Source organism: Pungitius pungitius, chromosome 20 (assembly GCF_949316345.1).
Source record: "Pungitius pungitius chromosome 20, fPunPun2.1, whole genome shotgun sequence".
NCBI lineage: Eukaryota > Metazoa > Chordata > Actinopteri > Perciformes > Gasterosteidae > Pungitius > Pungitius pungitius.
The window spans coordinates 10,521,757-10,539,167 of NC_084919.1; the positions used below are offsets into that span (position 1 = coordinate 10,521,757).

Genomic DNA, 17,411 nt, shown 5'->3' on the forward strand with positions numbered 1-17,411 from the left:
AGCCTGATGTCTCAAGGAGAGGTAATATAACCCAGACGCAGAGAGCACACCCACCCAGTGCTGACAGTCAAGTCTTAGTATGTGAAACGTTTCAACCTTTGGCCTGCCACAAGGACTGCTCAAACTTTGGAACCGGGGCAACACATTTGCAAGTCCTGGTGATCACATACAGTGCGATTGGAGAACTATAAAAGCCGAGGGACCAGCGCTCCAGAATTAGTCTTCACAGAAAGAGGAGGACTCTACCTGCGTTTGGGAGCTTTACCTTCTCCATAATGGGGGGTACTAAGCTCTGCCTTTTGCTGCTGTTGGGCACGTACACGCTAGCCCGTGAGTATTTTCTTCCTATTATGAAACTAATACTTCGGATCGTTATTGTTTGGATAAAAAAAGTTTTTGACTGTGTATTTCTTGGTTTTTGAAAAGAGTTGATGATTTTTTTCTGTTTATGAAAATGCCGAATTGAGTGTTTAGTAATAGTTTAGTTGGGAAAGTTGCGATTATTTACATCCTTTTTTCAAATGACACTAATGAATGTGCTAATTGTTGATTTGATCATTTAAGTATTGAGGTAGTCATCTGAGAAGTTTATGGCATTTTTCATCCGTTTCAGACCAAGATGTGGGAGGTGTTGAGGAACAATCCCCAGTTTGCTTGTGTGAGTCGCCTCTTCTATCTTAACAAAATTGTCATGAGATGTGAATCAACTGGATAGATAAGCAATGAGTTCCACCTTTGAACCCTCACTGATGAGCTACCCTGTCAGTATTAATCATGTTATCTTAGTGTTCAAGCAATTGATCTAATAACTATATCAAGTCCTTGGATTTCTTACATAAGTATAAAAATGAATACTGTGTGTTGAACATTAACGTTACGGAGCTCTTACTGATGTTTCAAATATGTTTCAGTGGCCAAAAGATTCAAAAACTTCCGCAGATTTGTGTACGACTACGAAGCTGAAACCTTTAACGGCGTGAATGGAGCCACCAAAGACAAGAGCGGCCACAAAATCTCCTGCAAAGTATGTCTCAGCCCCGCTCATTATTGCAAACACTCTGGTTTACAAACCATTAGTACTAAACATGAATTCTTCTGTTCAGGTTGAGGTTGAAGTGCCCCAGACCTGTAGCTTCATCCTCCGTACAACAGAATGCTCTCTGAGCGAGATCTCTGGTACGGACACAGAAGGACACCCAGTGTATCGGCCCGCCGAGGGAGCTCTGGGTTTCAAAGATGCCATGGCCAAGTACGTGATGTTTCGAGCAAACATTTGCATTCAGCTGTATTATTTAGTTCTAAAACTGATGAGAACAACGCCTCAGATCATGCAAGCGCAAAAGAAGGATGGGCTCAATTGCCCGCTTGTAAATGACGATCTGCCCTCGTTAACAGGAACACCTTGAAGATCTCAATCGAAAACCAGACTAATGTCGCACTCTTCCCTGAGAACGAAGAGCCTCTCAATATCCTGAACATCAAGAGGGGCATCGTCTCTGCTCTCATCGTGCCAGTAATGGAGGAGGAGAAGAACGACAAAATGGTAGCTTTCCTCTCTGTTTTATTGCTTTGTTTGTGTTTTCTCAGCAGTTAGCAAACGACTGAGGTCAGAGTCACCATGTACAGATTGATTCTGATTGGGGTGACAACTCATCTAACGATAAAGAAGTCACACAAAAAGTCAACCTATGATAAGCTGCCTTAGTCACAGATGATCAATACACTTTAAACTATAAAATGTTCTTGCAATGACAATCTTCAGCGGCCGGTCAAAGTCCCAGATAAGTTTATCTTGTTAATGGCATCACCTGCTCTCATAATAGGGGGCAATCATTTAGATACATTTTAATCAGATTGCTTAAGGACAAAAAACATGTTTACCACATTTTGTAACCTTGTATTTTGAAACATTTCCAAGATCCTCGGTATTGATGGCGCCTCTTATCATTTTCAGGCCACCGTGCACGGAGTGTGCCCCACTGACTTCAGCGTCAACGCAAGAGAAGACATTGCCACCGACGTGACCGTCAGCAGGGATCTTTCCAAATGTGACTCGTTCACTGCCCGCAAACAGACCACCAGTCCCATGGCCATCATCACGGGCATGGTAAGAGACTTAGAAACAACCTCGCACTAGCTCTATCGCTAACTAAAGCAGAGAGTTCCTTAGATTTAGTACAGGATTCAATTGCATAATATCAATGCATCAACACCCAATGCAATGCTTGGAAAAGATGTACTAAGAACAGCCTTCATGCAACAGAAAACAAATCCTCAATACTTTTAACCTAATATTTCTTTCACAGTTCATCATAAACTGACAAAACATTGTTGCCTTTTGTCCCAACAGAACTACCCGCTGTCTAAGATGATCAGCAGCACCCAGACTTGCAACTACAAGTTTGACAACCAGAAGAAGCACATGACCAGTGGAACATGCACAGAGAAACACATCTTCCTGCCCCTCTCCCACCAGTAAGGGTTATAACAATAAGGAATGCATTTAAGGAGTTTTTTACGCAACAAGTTGTTTGAATTTCAAAAGTGATCATTTTCTAGAATGGGAAGTGAGCCAGGATTCCCACTACTTGAGAGCAGAAATTGACATTGTTTTTGTAGTTTTTTTTAATCATTGGTTTAGAGTATAGATATTGCCTTGGCTAATGTAAACTTAAAAAGTACTTCTGGTGTGTGAATGACTGTAGTTGTGCTGTATATGAACATTGCATTCTCCTAAGTCGTCTGTATTTACACATAGAGGTCTATATATCATTTTTAAAAAAGATCATTTGATGAAATGTCCTCATTTTCTCCAAACAGAAATGAATATGGAATATCTGCTCTCGTGAAGCAGACTGTGATCCTAAGAGAGACGAGCAAGATCAATGACAGAATCTTTGACCATAGTAAGTTTTTTAGTTTTTTTAAAAGTTATAGAAATAGAATATATAGAAATGCTCAATGTGTCAGTTTTGTCAAACGTGCTGCATTTATCCTTATTCCGTTTGTGAAATAATTCTCTGCAGATAGTCAACACATCGCAGACTTGTCCATGTCCATTGTGGACGAAAAGTCCCCTTTGACAACCAAGGATGCTGCCATTGACACCATGAAGCAGCTGAACACCCTGTCACAGACCACCGAGGGCGAGGAGCGCGCCGGCCTCTTCCACAAGCTGGTGTCTGAGCTGCGTGACCTGAAATCCGACATCTTGGAATCTGCTACTGGTGAAATGATGGACATCTCCCAATTCCTGACATGGCAAGCTCTGACTCAGTGCGGCACCCCAGAATGCACCAGCGCCATGCTGAAGATTCTCAGGACCTTTGAAAATGGTTCTCTCGAGGTTGATGCTACTGTCTACGCCCTGGGAATGCTGTCCAACCCGTCCCGCCGCATGGTGAAGGACATGCTGGCGATGGCTCAGTACAAGCAGAGCAAGCCCATCATGTATGCCCTGAGCAATGCAGTCAGGAAGTAAGTAAGCTTAAATGAGATATTTTCTTAAATCTGAAGAAACCCCTCCCCAATACTGTACCAGTGGTTGGAGGTTTATATTGTAAATCAATAAACTAATGTCTGAATTTGTCAACAGACTGTATCAGGTTGAGGGTATCTCCCCTGAGATCAATGATGTATCTGACTTCATGGCGTCCCTCCTGAGCGGGGACTGCGCCGGAGAGAAGGAGTTGACCTTCCTGGCCTTGAGGGTAGGTAACCGGCTGAGAAGGACCCTCATGGTCATAACTTTTTATCGTAACCACCAGTTCCATTTGTTTTTTTCTCATTGTTATCTCCTCTTCCATCCAGGTTATTGGTAACATGGGAGATGCAATGGATGCTGCACGCGCTGATTTAAAGACCACCCTGGTTAAGTGTATGAGGCAGCCTGCAACCACTCTCTCAGTGCAGCTGGCTGCCATCCAGGCTTTCAGACGCATGTCTGTGACAGATGAGGTAACTAACACTCCCCCAAAAGATGAATAATATCCTACATATCCTAAATAGCGCAGACTTCCCACAATGACAAACCCCCCACTGTTTTTTTTGTATCCAGGTTCGTATTAACCTCCAGAAAGTTTGCCAGTACCACAAGGGCGCTGTGCAGAAGCGGCTGGCAGCTTACCTGATCCTGATGAGGGATCCCCAGGACAGTGACATTGAGATGGTGAAGAAGCTGCTTAAACAGGAGAACAACATGCAGATCAAGTCTTTCGTGTCCTCTCACGTCTACAATATCATTTCCTCCACTGATTCAGAGACCCAGATGTAAGAATAGAGAGCCCTTCAACTTCCACTACAATCTTTGCTTTCTCATATTTAGCTGATGTTTTATTTATTTTTCATTTTATTTTTTACCCCAGGCTTGGTAAGAAGATAATGGATACCCTGCAGGACACGGATGTCACCACACACAGCGACTACACCACAAAGTCTCGCAACTACAAGTTGGGCTTTGCACAGGAGAACATCCAGGCTGCCGTCCTCGGCAACATTGTCTTTGATCCCAGTAACAAATTGCCAAGGGAGGTGTTGATGGAAACTACATTGAAAGCTTTTGGTTTCACCATGGATCTTTGGGAGGTATGTAATGCCCCAGATTCAAACTGTAATACACCAGCCCTAAACCGTTTTGGAATTTAACTAAATATAAAATATGTTTTTTCCAACAGATTGGAATGGAAGGAAAGGGCTTCGAGCCAACCATTGAAGCTTTGTTCGGAGAGAACGGGTTCTTCCCTGACACTTTGGCCAAGACCTTTTACTGGACTTTGGACAAGATACCACCAAAAATGAAAGAGGAACTGAAGAAATGGGCTTCTCCCCTGGACACAGAAGGACGAAAGGTTGTTTGTTGTTATTTCTGTTAAACACGTTTAGTCAGAGTTATTATTATCATGTTCACTAATACCACTACAACTAATACAACATTTGTAGATTTCCGAAAATCTGGTGAGAGACGTTGTTCGCAACTTCAACAAGCTGGTAAAGGATCTGCAGAGTCAAGAAACCCCAGAGGCCATGGCCTACCTGAAGATCATGGGAGCTGAGCTCGGCTACATCAAGGGCAACGATGTGAAGTTTATTGCTGACAACGCAATGATGTATGCGGAGATCTTCATGAAGATTATTCCCACAAAGGTACTGTTCTGTACTCCTCTTAGACACTTATTTGCCTGCTTTTTTCTTTACTAAAGCGAGAAAGATTGTCAAATGCACCCTTTTTTCTATCAGGTTGTGGCAAATCTGATGTCCAGGACTGACAATGAGATCTTTGCCCATTACATCTTCATGGACAACAAATTCCTCATGCCAACAGCATCTGGCCTGCCTCTGACATTTGCTTTGTCTGGTACCTTCGCTCCCGGAGCAAAGGGAGGAATTCGCATGGCCCCAAACATGGTAAATTCTACGTCTGCTGTCCTCAGTCTACCGTCTTTCCAAACAGTCAACTAAAGTGTTATCATTATGCTTTTGGTGTTTTATTGATTTACGTCTTTAAATGCAAACATCTTTATAATTTAATGTTTAAGTGGTATAAGTGTATTTCGTGTGGTCTATTTTTTTCACAGAAGGAGCTGCTGTTCTCACCCTCTGTTGGAGTTGAGTTTGTGACTAAGATGGGAGTCCACGTCCCTGAATTTGTTGTGTCAGGTGTTGAGATGCACACCAACATGTACCACGAGAGCACACTGAATGCCAAGATCACCATGGAGCAGAACCAGGTCAAGCTTTCCATACCCGCCCCTCAGGGCACCACAAAGCTCTTGCACATCAGGTAACAAATTACACAAAATACATCCAGAAATTATATTAATAAAGCAAATGTGTTGTTGTAGTTTATTGCAATGTTAAATAAATGTATCGAAAGCTGGAAACTAATTTTGCATTTTTTTTCTGAAAAGCAATAAAGTGCTGATTGTGGGTGCTGGTCAAGCTGCAGCGATTCCAAACACAGAGGGTGAAGCAAGCTGTAGACCCCTTTTCTCTGGAGTCAAATACTGCACCAAAACTGTCCATGCCAGCACCGGAGACAATACTGCTGTTCCATACTTCCCCCTGAATGGAGAGACAAAGTAAGTAGTCCTATCGAAGAATTATTATTTTGTTCATTTTAACATCAATGATTGCAGCAAAGTGATTGATTATCCAGTCACAAGTAAATAGATTCTACCCAGTAGAATATCATAGAAAATGTACCTTTTTATATGTGTGTATTTTCAACCTAGGTTTGCTATTGACATCGAGCCTTCTAACGATGTGTCCGAGTACACGGCTACCATCGCCTACAATCTCCTCAGCGAAGGAAAGGAAGGCCAACACAAGGTTGATTCTTTGAAGTTGGCTCTGAGAGCTGAGGGTATGCGCATCTTGTGTGGAAAAACATTCTGAGTTTGTGTGCCATAATACCTTACTTTTTAAAAGAATGTATACGGTTATGTGAAATTAATTATCAAATTTGACTTTGGCTTCGTTTAGGTTCTCAGCCTACTGAGGCTACCGCCACCATGAAGTACAACAGGAACAGGAATGTCTTCACCACCCAAGTTCAGGTACCCGACTTTGACGTTGAGGCCGGCGTGAAGATTGCCATGACTGACAGCAGTGCCAAAGGCAAATCCATTACCCTGGAGATCACCAACAAGAATGTGCCCCAGCTCTCTCTGATTGGCCGTGCCAAGTAAGTCAACCCATTTAAAATCTTCACATACTGTCAATAAATAATAATAATATGGAATTGACCTAATATTTTTTTCTCTTTCAATGACAGGCTCCAGGCCTTGAGGGATGGCATGCTGCAGGTTCAGCTGTTAGTCCCCTCACTCAAGACTGATGCTGCTATCACTGCTACCATGAGCAAAGCTGATGGACTCACAATGGAGATCAAAAGTGATGTCAAACTCCCAGAGACCTCCTCCATTCAGGCAGTCACATTCAAATATGGTATCTACTCAATGCTATCAGTAGCCTTCACAGATTTATAATTTCTCGGATGTTTCCTGGAAACAGTCTCAAAGGTTAAACGTGATTTTTTTTTTATCTCAGGGGAAGACCATGCTGAGATTCAGCTAATGTCCAACATGAATGCTAATACTAAGATCCTGGTGCCCTACACTGAAGCCGCTCAGGCCTGGCTCAGGCAGTTGGTAAATAATGTCATGAAGCAGAAGGTTGTCAAGACCGACATGAAACTGCGTCATGTCTTCAACAAGGCGGTTGAGGTGAGAAGAATATAATCAATAGAATTATTTATCAGACCATGACTTAGTTCTAGTTCTGCCATACTAAAGCATACAACATGTTGTTATTTCTCCCTCAGGCCAGTAATATCTGGATGGACAAGATCTCTGCTGATGTTCCCTATGTTGAGACTCTGCGGAACAGAATTGAAAGTGTGGAAATGCCCTCTATGCCAGAAAAGCTATTCATGAACCTGTAAGTAAACCCCATTTCTAATGATTATTACTTCTATTACTCACAATTATGGATCAGTTAAATGTATGTTTAAATGACATCATAACAAATGCTTTACTTTAATCCTTTCACCAGTGATAGCACATTCCGATACAAGTTCAACCAGGAACGTTTCACCATCACTGTCCCTCTACCTCTTGGAGGAAAATCATCTGAGGAGCTCAGGATACCTCCAATGGTCAAGTTCCCACTCATTTCGATGCCTGAGCTGGGCATGGAGTTTGCCTCAAAAGAGATCCAGATTCCCACTTTTACCATCCCCTCTGAATATGATCTCACACTGCCTCTGATGGGAATGGTTGAGGGATCCGCCAAGGTTGTCAGCAACTATTATAACTGGGAGGCAACTGTGTCTGCTGGTAACAACACTGCAGAGTCTCCTAGCTACTTGGCCAAGTTCAGCGTTGTGGCTGACAGTCCCATTGAACTTCTCTCCTTTTCAACGGAAGGTAATTTAATCTTTATTCTTGTCTCTCATTAAAATAATTTGTACACATGTTAATTAACTCTAGATAAAGCTAATACAATTTAACACTGTTTAATATTTTACTGTTCTATCTTTTTGCAGGAGCTACAACGGTCGAAGTCACAGCAGAAGAGATGGTTAAACTCACCATGGATGGTTCCCTGAACCATATGCTAATGAAGACAGGTTTTAATGTGTTGGAAACATGTGCCGTCACAGACAGTGCAAAGTCAACAGGAAGGTACAAGATCTACGCCAATTCCCCTGTGGGCCTGGATACATCACTGACTGTTACCACCCAAGTTACGCTAGACTCAGACATGCTCTCTGGAGATTTCAACACAGACGGTAGTGTGTCTGTTGGATCCATGACTGCTAGCACCACTTACCTCCACACCTTCTCTGTTGAGCCAGCAAAAAGAGAAGCTAAACTGGAGAGTATCCTAAGTGTGAACTCTGACATCCTGAAGGTTGGCAACAAGATCAAGGCATCGTATGCAAATGAGGAACTTATGATTGAGTCCAACACCAATATGAACACCGACCCCATTCGTCACACCACCAAAATGAGCCTTGGCTACAAAGATGTCAAGCTTACTATCCAGTCTGATTCTGTGACCAAGGCTGATGAGCGAATAATTCGTAGCCAAATGGAGTTCTCTGCCACTGATGGACAGGCCAGCCTCAGGATAGAAAATCAGGCTGATGACACAGTGAACCGTGCCTACTCTTTGTTCACTGGGTCCATGAACCCCTCTGGCTTGGAGATCAATGCTGATTCTTCTTTGAGCGTCTTCTCAAGCCTCGCCTCTCACAAGGCAACCTTGGCCCTGAACATGAATGGCCTGACCACCAGCTGTACAACAACTGCTCAGCACAGTCCAATGACGTTTGAGAATGTTATCCACGGGGGAGTTGATGCCTCTGGTGCCACCTTGTCTCTCACCACTAAGGGAGCCATTAAAGAGAACAAAGCTGAGCTCAGTGTTGAGGGAAAGATTGCAAGCACAGATGTGTATCTCAACGGCATCCTTGAGGGTAACCTCTTTGACGTCAATACCAGGAACAGAGTTAACCTCAGACTGAATGAAGATGGCTTGATCCTCTCCAATAACATAGTTGGATCTCTCAATGAGATGAGGACCGAAAATACCAACTCATTGTCTCTTACACTAACATCTTTCGTGCTCCGCTCCAAGACTGAGAACTTCCTCGACAAGAAGAACTCTTACATGCATGACATAACAGTTAACACGGACCGTTATACTGCCTCAGTCAATGTGAAGAATGACCTGAAGATCATAGGGATTAACTTTGCTAATGATGCCCTGTTCAAGGCTGAGCCTTACAATGTGGAGCTGACTGGAACAATGATGGGAGTCTTTTCAGAGGAAGAGCTTAAGCACACTTATGAAGTCAAGTTTGTAGATATGGTCTTTTCTGCCCAGTGCAATACCAACGGAAAACTCCTGGGAGCTCAAATGACACATGCCACTGATATGGAAGTTGCTGGTCTGACCATGAAATTCCACAATGTGGCTAACTTCAACTCACCAGTTCTCCGTGTAGACAGTACAGTCAAAACAGTTGCCGCACCCTTCACTCTGTCCATTGATGCCATTTTCAACTCCAATGGTGCAGTGTATCTCTATGGTGAGCAGAGTGGTGAACTATACAGCAAATTCCTCCTGAAGGCAGAACCCCTGTTGTTCACACAGTCATTTGAGTACAGAGCCTCAACCACCCATCAACTGGAAGACGGATCCCCTGTCAAAACCAATATGGACAACAAGTTCAACAGCATGCTGAGTCTCCAAGAACAAAGTCTAACACTGAAAATGGTATCCACAGTAAACAAGCACAGTTTTGACCAAGAAGTGTCTGCCTATAACAATGCAGAGAGAATGGGTATTGAGATGTCAGGTGTTGTCTCTACTCCTCTCTTCAGTGAGGCCCCTGAAGACTACGCCCTCTCTGGATTTGTGAAATATGACAAGAACAGCGACAGCCACTTTGTTCAGATTCCATTTATTGAGCATCTGCCTGAGGTTATTGAAAATATAAAGATCCAAATGATGAGACTGATGGACCAAAGCATTGAGATGCTGAAAGACATCAACACCAAGTATGAGCTCAGTGCCCAATTGCAGAAGAAAGTGTCAGAACTGAAGAGCGTCGTTGATAGCTTTGACTTTCACCTATTTGTCCAGGACTGGACAAAGTTCATCAACTCAATAGAAAATGTCATGACCAACCTGACAGTTAAGTTTCCAACTGACAAAGTGATGAATGTGCTGAAATCAATGAAGGACGCTATTATGGCTTGGATCAAGAAGCATAACATTGCTGGCAACTTCAATGCAATTTATGCCAAAATAGAGAAGATTCTCTCCAGCTATGAGGTTGAGAAGGTTATTGGGGCCATCATGGATGAGGTTGTTAAAATGATGAAACAGTATCAGGTGAGGGAAAAGATGCAGTCTGCTTTTGCTGCTCTCAAGTCAATTGACATTAAGCCTCTGTTCAAAAGATTTATGGCACCTGTTCAGAAGCTTGTGAATGAACTGTATTCTTTTAACTTCAAACAGTTGATAGACGACATGAGTGACTATTTCATGAGAATGGTTGAGAAAATCAAATCCTTGGATTATGAGACACTCACTGTGGAGTTAAAAGAGAAAGTTGCAGATATGAGCAAGATTCCCTGTTTCGGAAAACTCTATGGCGAGTTCAAGGTTACCTCCCCTCACTACACCCTCAGAACTACTGCCGACCTTGAGAATACCACAACTACATCAGACACACCAGAATTCAAAATCAACCTGAACTCAAAAGCTTCCTCTACTTTGAAAATTCTGGACTTCGAGGTGGATGCCAGTGCTCATTTGGCTACACCCAAGATGAGTCAACTGTCCATCTCTGAGAACATCAAAGTTGACCAGTCATGTTTCACACTCGACCACAAGGGAACAATGACTCTCTATGGCCTGTCAGCTAAAGCTTCTGCTGAAACTACCGCAAAAGCCAACACTGAGTTATATGTCGCCGAGCTCGTCAACAATGCAGTCTTTGCCCTTGAAGATGGGGTGTCTGCCACTGTGGAGACTGGCTACAAACATGATATGAATATGCCACCCCTCAACATCTTCAGTGAAGCATCAATCAATCAGAAGAACGTCCTTCAGCTTGACACTGCCACTGCCAGTCTGACCATTACCAATCTGGCCAAAGGAAAATATGCAGTCCAGGAATTTTCTGATGAGGCAACCCACAAGAGTAACATGGAAGTGGTGATGGATCTCCACACAGCCAAATTGACCTTCACTGGAGCAACAGGTAGCAGCCATTTCGAAATGAATCAAAATGTGGTTGCCGATATCTGCATTTTCCGCCATGTCATAATTGAAGCCAAGTTTGAGACGGAAACCCCTTTCATGAAGGGCAGCGTTGCAGATGTTAAATTCCAGGCTATTGCTGGAGACATGAAAATTGATTTAACTGCCTCTCACAGTGCAGAGTTAGCTGGACAAGTTGAGGGAACTCTCTCAAACTCTGCACTTGCTTTGGTCACACCTAGTGGACTCATGTTTGACACCAAGAACAGGGGAAATGTCAAGGTAGCCTTTCCGTTCAAGCTATCTGGAAAGATGGATCTCCAGGATGACATATTTTTTATCCTGAACGCTGACGTGCAGCAGGTTAGTTGGACAGGTTTGGCCAGATTCAACCAGTACAAATACTCCCATTACTTCACCATGGATAATGGCGACAGAGAAATTAGCATATCTTCTCAGATCAATGGAGAAGCAAATCTGGATGTACTGAAGGAGCCTATCACCATTCCCAAAATGACTGTGCCATTTGTTGGCATGATGACACCAAGGATAGAAAAGTACTCTTTGTGGGAAGACACTGGCCTGAGCAATCTTTTAACCACAACTCAGCAGACACTTGACATGAAATCCAAGCTGAAATACATGAAGAGCCTAGACAAAAAAACCTTTGACATTCCTCTGCCCAAAATTCAGAGCATCAAGATTCCAGCACTCGGAGATCTGACCTACGAGTTCTCCATGAAAACCGCAATGGTCACACTCAAAACTGACGCTAGCATCCTTAACCAGGAAAACATCATTATCAAACTGGATTCATCCTCAACCTCTGAATTTGAGGTTCTGACTGGAAAGATCGAGGGCAACACCAACGTGAACACAGTCGGCGGATTAAAAATGGCCTCTGTCCTGTCTTTGAAACATGCAATGCTCGAGGGAAGCCATGACAGCACCATCACCATAAGCTATGCAGCTGTGGATACCTCAATCACCAATTCAGCCAAGGTCATTCTACCTGCCCTCAGTATGGAAATAAATCAGCAGTTTACTGGAAATCCAGAGAAAGGCCTTGTTGTCTCTGTGTCCACTCCATCTGCAGGACTCATTGCACTTCAAATGCAGACTAAGCGCCCAGCACAAGTGAAAGCAAGACTCTATGGTCGCTACCCGGTAAGATAACTTTTGCTTACTCATTTTCTTATCAATAACCTTTCATTGTAATTTAAATGTGAATGGTGTATTTACATTCTGGTAAAAAATGTTTTTACTATCCCACACAGTCTGAGCCAACAACTGACATCGATGTCTTGGGCCTAAAGCTGTCTGTGATGAACTCTGAGAAGCTAAACTTTCAGACAACCTGGAACATGGAAATGCCATATGAGATGATGCTGGGGCTACAGAAACAGCTGCCCACAGTCATGAAAACAGTGTCTGGTCCTGCTGTCAGAACATACAAGACCATCTCCAGACAAGCTAGAAGCCTTGAGGGTTCTTTTGAAAAGGCTAGAAAGCAGGGTAAGGTGATGTTCAACAGGGCTGTTGACAATTTTGCAGCAGTAAGTCCTTCTAATTTCTTGACAACTGTCACAGAGAAGACCATTTTGATCCTCAAAGAATACCAAAAGAAAGTTGAAATTGTCCTGGATGCTGTCGCTAAATTTCTGAGAGAGACCAAGTTTCAGATTCCTGGGTATGAAGAGAGGTTCTCTGGGCTTGAGATCTACCAGAAATATAGTGCTTTTGTTGCCGATGTAACTGAAAAGGCTGTACGAAAGGTTCCAGAGTATTTTGTATCTGTCCGTGCCATTGAGTTCACCATTCCAGGCTCTAATAAAATTGTCAGGGGAAGAGAAATTCTTGATGACTTGTGTGTAGCTTTGAGGAAAATTCAGGACCAAGTCGTTGTAACTGTCAGGAAACTCGGGGAAATCCGACTGGAAAATGTCATTAATAAACTATCTGTATTTGTGCAGTTTACCACAGAACAGAGCGAGAGGTTTCTCCGAACTCTTAAATCTCAGAACGTAGAAAAGCTCTCTACCTTTGTGTCTGATGTGTACAACGATGCCTGCAACTCCCAAGTCATAGGTGACGTTAAGCAGCAGGTTGAAAAGGCCCACAAAATTGTTGTAGAATATTTAAAAGCCGTGAAAGCTAAGCTCCAGAACATTTTGGCTGACATCTCATTTGAACAACTTCGAACTGACATCCAGTCCTGGATTGACTTGATGGTAAAACGTGTCAATGCTTTCAACAACACTGCCATTAAGACACTAAAGGAAAAAAGGAAAAGTGTTGAACCCTTTGTGAGAGTAGGAGACAGAAAGATGGAGATAAACATTCCATTAACATTTATTGACAAACTCAACTAACTGCCTCTGGATAACCAGGATATACAGTGTGTGAATTGACTGTATCTGTTGTGTAACTATGATGGATGTCTCTTTACTCTGTTTTTCAAATTAAATTCTATCTCATTTGTTCAGGTTCTGCTGTTATCCTTTTGTTTCTTGTACTATTTAAAGACATGTATGTCGCCTTCAATAAAGACCGTTTTCAATGCATACTGAACATCTCTGTGCATTTCTTGTATTTTCAACAAAAATTACAAAAAATATAACTTCTGGGCATGTGGAAACATTCAACGCTGGTAAAGTTATCTTACGGTTTAATATTCCTCCAGATTTATAAATTGGCATTTGACTAACATAAAGCCTTGAAGATTGAGTCAAAGATGCTTTCCTAAAACTCACAAATATATTTGCCTACAAACTGAACATATTCACAATATATGATACTATTTTTAATAAGGCTCTCTATACACCTCTGCAACATGCCCATAAGCTGTCTGCAAACCTATATTTAAATTTAGCAGATACACAATTCTGTTATCATTAAGATGTGGGAATGCAGAAGTGAGTTTCAAAGTAGATGAGTCCTAAAATTGACTCTTTATTTCTAGAATATTAGATATTAGCTATGGGAAATCAATCGTAGTGCTATCAAAATTATTTACTGAAGCAGAAGTAATAATTAAACAGAAAACAAATGTAAAAGTGCTAATACCTGTAAATAAAGTTGTAACATAATGTTGTACTATACAATAAAAATAGTACTATATTTAATAAACTCATTAAGTTGAGTAAAGTGATTACACAACCAATATTTAAGGTTTGGGTTAATGTTTCCTACTAAAAACAATTGACAAAATATCACAAAAGCAAGGGACGATTCACTGAATATATAATACCAGCTTTATATAATTATTAATAAATCTGTTAAATAGCTGCAACACCACTAGCATTTGTCTTAAATATGAAAAATGAGGCAAAAAGGGATAAGAGGAGTTGGTGACACACACTGATATTTTTATTGACTTTCCCAAAACAGTACCATTTGTTTTCTTACATTGTGTATTTCTTTTCTCACAAAACAAAGAACGCTGTACCATTCAAACTGGAAATGATGCCATTACATTAACAACCAAATGTGTTTGGCACATTCTCGTTATTTTCCTTCTCTATGGTATCATAGATTTATTCTTCAAGTTATAACAGAGAAAAAAGATGCTCAGGCTGACCAGGGAATAATAACCTAAATCAGAGACACATGAAAGGAAAGGGTGGGGGCAGTGTGGGAAAATTAACCAGTCTAGCACAATGCATTCCTCTCCTATAAGTAAAGCAAAAAGCCCAACGACAGCCAGTCAAGGAATGGTACTTTAAACCCAATGTAGTGAATATATAAAAGATTACTTTTCAAACTCAGATGTTTTGTAGTGTTTCAATAAACCACCGAAGAAAATAAATAATGTTTAAAGAGAAATATGAAGATAACATCTTAAAGCCAACCGGGTTTTAAACCTGGATTCACGAGGGTTGCAACACCCGCAGTAATTGATGTTCATTGCAGTCATTCGAAACCAGCACTCCTAGTATTGTGTAAAAGACAACAGCAACACAACACTGTTTGCGTTGCTAACGTCACAGAACTAGCAATATTTTTGGAAAAAAAAAAAATCAATGGGAGGTACATTACATGGTCATAATAGAAGAGATTTTGTTGGAAAGGTTGTACTTTTCAATGAGTCATAGTTCAGCTGTAAACAATCTTTTTATCATTTCACAATTTACATGTCTAATTTGATCTGGTCTTAGTGAGAAGGAATAGCCCTTTTTATGTTGTGTAAATGTTATACGTTTTAATTATATATTATTTGGAATAGCAGTAATCACATGAGAGTGTGTGCTACTAGCTCATAAGAGCTGACATAGCCTTCTTTTCATCATACTTTGAAGCTTTTCACTGTGCAAAGCACCCAAATGCTCCATTTCCTCTTGCAGCTATTGCCATCATACCTGTAAACCGAGAAACTGACAGACGGATTTTTGGACTCTTTGAGACTGAAGAGACAGCTCCACCTTATTAGAGGCAGACAGAGTTAATCGTTAGGAAACATGGAGGGATACTGTAGGAAATGGTGAGCTGTGATGACGAAGCATCTCCCCTCTTTTGCTTCCCTCTTACAAGCTACAATGTATTTTCCCGTGCGTTGTTGTGTAATCCATAATCAAAATGTAACTTTTATGGATATCCTCCTCAATTGAGTCATTGTAGCCGCCAGGTAGAAGCGTAATTATCTAACTTAAATTAAAGAAAAATTGAAAATACATTGACCTAAAAACGTGCCCAACCACATATTGGTTCCCAGGCCTACAATGGTATTTGGCTTATTGCAAAAAAATTACTAACATCTCCCTCTAGACATTAAATACTATGGAGTCATAAACATTTCTTGATTTGGTTCCACCTGACTTTTTTAACTGTAAACATAAGCTATGTCTTTCGTATCAAACGGATATTCTGCTGTGCAATTTCACAAACTAAATAGGTATTTACAACATAAACGAGTGCAATATTTGCTTTTTACAAAGTAACCTTAGGCAGTAAGGCAGTGACCTATGCAAACTCAAAGAACAGAGGCTCAAAAGCAGGCCTTTAGTAAAAGACATGTCCACATTAGACAGGTGTGATTAAGGAGTCTGCTGACTTGAAGTCTTTTGTCTTTTTTACCCCTCTATCCCTATCACATCGGCACCATGTGACCTGCGATCAACACGCCGCGACCGGTGCATTTCTCTCCCTCTTGTTCTCTCTCAAACGCGCACACAAACACAAACGCCGATATTCAGATGAACATCCGAGTGTCTTCAAAACAACTTTTGTTTGCAGTTCATCCGTTTTGGTTCCACCGAGGTCTTCTGGCTACATGGGAGTAACCAAACCACGGCCATTGCGCCGCACATGTTCGGACGCGTATCCCGGCGCGTCGCGGTGCTCTCGGACAGCGACGGACTCACATCAGAACACAGCAGCCGAGACAACTCCCCGAGGCTACTTTCCGTTTTTGTAAAGACGCCTTTGTGGCCGTTTCGAATACCTCCCAGATCCCGTCCTTGGTCTTGGCGGAGCACTCCAAATAGTCGTATGCGCCAATGCGCGCGGCCATGGCCCGGCCGTCCTCTGCCTTCACGGGCTCCAGCTTCAGCCGGGACAGCTCGTTCTTTACGTTCTCGTCGTTGCGCAGATCTTTCTTGTTGGCCACCAATATGATGGGTACGTTGGGACAGAAATGTTTGATTTCGGGCACCCACTTTTCGGGGATGTTTTCCAACGAGTCCGGGCTGTCCACGGAAAAGCACATGAGAATGACGTCGGTGTCCGGGTAGGAGAGGGGGCGCAGCCGGTCGTAGTCCTCCTGCCCGGCGGTGTCCCACAAGGCGAGCTGGACTTGCTTGTTTTCCACCTCTATGTCCGCCACATACGTCTCAAACACCGTCGGGACGTACACCTCGGGAAACTCGTCTTTGCTGAATACGATCAAAAGACACGTCTTCCCGCACGCGCCGTCTCCGACCACCACTAGTTTCTTCCGGATGTCTGCCATTACAGCCCCGTTTTTCCCCTTCCTACCTCTCGCTCGAGTGTGGCATCAACGCACACTGACCCGCTCGGGGCGGCGTTTCGCTCGCTCGGCTTTTATACACAAAGTGAGACTCGTTCCGCAGGCCGCTCCCGTCCAGCGACTACAGGACATTTACCAGTAACCGCTGCAATCTCTTTATAAAGCGTTG

General features: G+C 42.4%; 2 protein-coding genes across 2 annotated transcripts; one reads left to right on the forward strand and one right to left on the reverse strand.

Annotated features, from left to right (window-relative positions):
- Positions 1-214: 214 nt before the first annotated feature.
- LOC119195134 (apolipoprotein B-100-like) lies at positions 215-13,841 on the forward strand. The gene is made up of 26 exons (XM_037449823.2): positions 215-330; positions 614-658; positions 912-1,024; positions 1,104-1,249; positions 1,396-1,543; positions 1,955-2,107; positions 2,351-2,475; positions 2,821-2,906; positions 3,027-3,477; positions 3,596-3,710; positions 3,811-3,957; positions 4,058-4,269; positions 4,365-4,584; positions 4,674-4,847; positions 4,939-5,142; positions 5,236-5,403; positions 5,574-5,779; positions 5,907-6,077; positions 6,231-6,361; positions 6,481-6,682; positions 6,773-6,945; positions 7,048-7,223; positions 7,322-7,437; positions 7,552-7,925; positions 8,045-12,444; positions 12,555-13,841. Exons 1-26 carry the CDS (start codon positions 276-278, stop codon positions 13,647-13,649), a joined length of 9,606 nt encoding a protein of 3,201 aa, XP_037305720.2. The 5' UTR covers positions 215-275; the 3' UTR covers positions 13,650-13,841.
- A 782-nt stretch (positions 13,842-14,623) lies between these two features.
- LOC119195136 (rho-related GTP-binding protein RhoB-like) lies at positions 14,624-17,396 on the reverse strand. The gene has a single exon (XM_037449831.2). The coding sequence runs from the start codon at positions 17,222-17,224 to the stop codon at positions 16,634-16,636; it is 591 nt and encodes a 196-aa protein (XP_037305728.1). The 5' UTR covers positions 17,225-17,396; the 3' UTR covers positions 14,624-16,633.
- Positions 17,397-17,411: the final 15 nt, after the last annotated feature.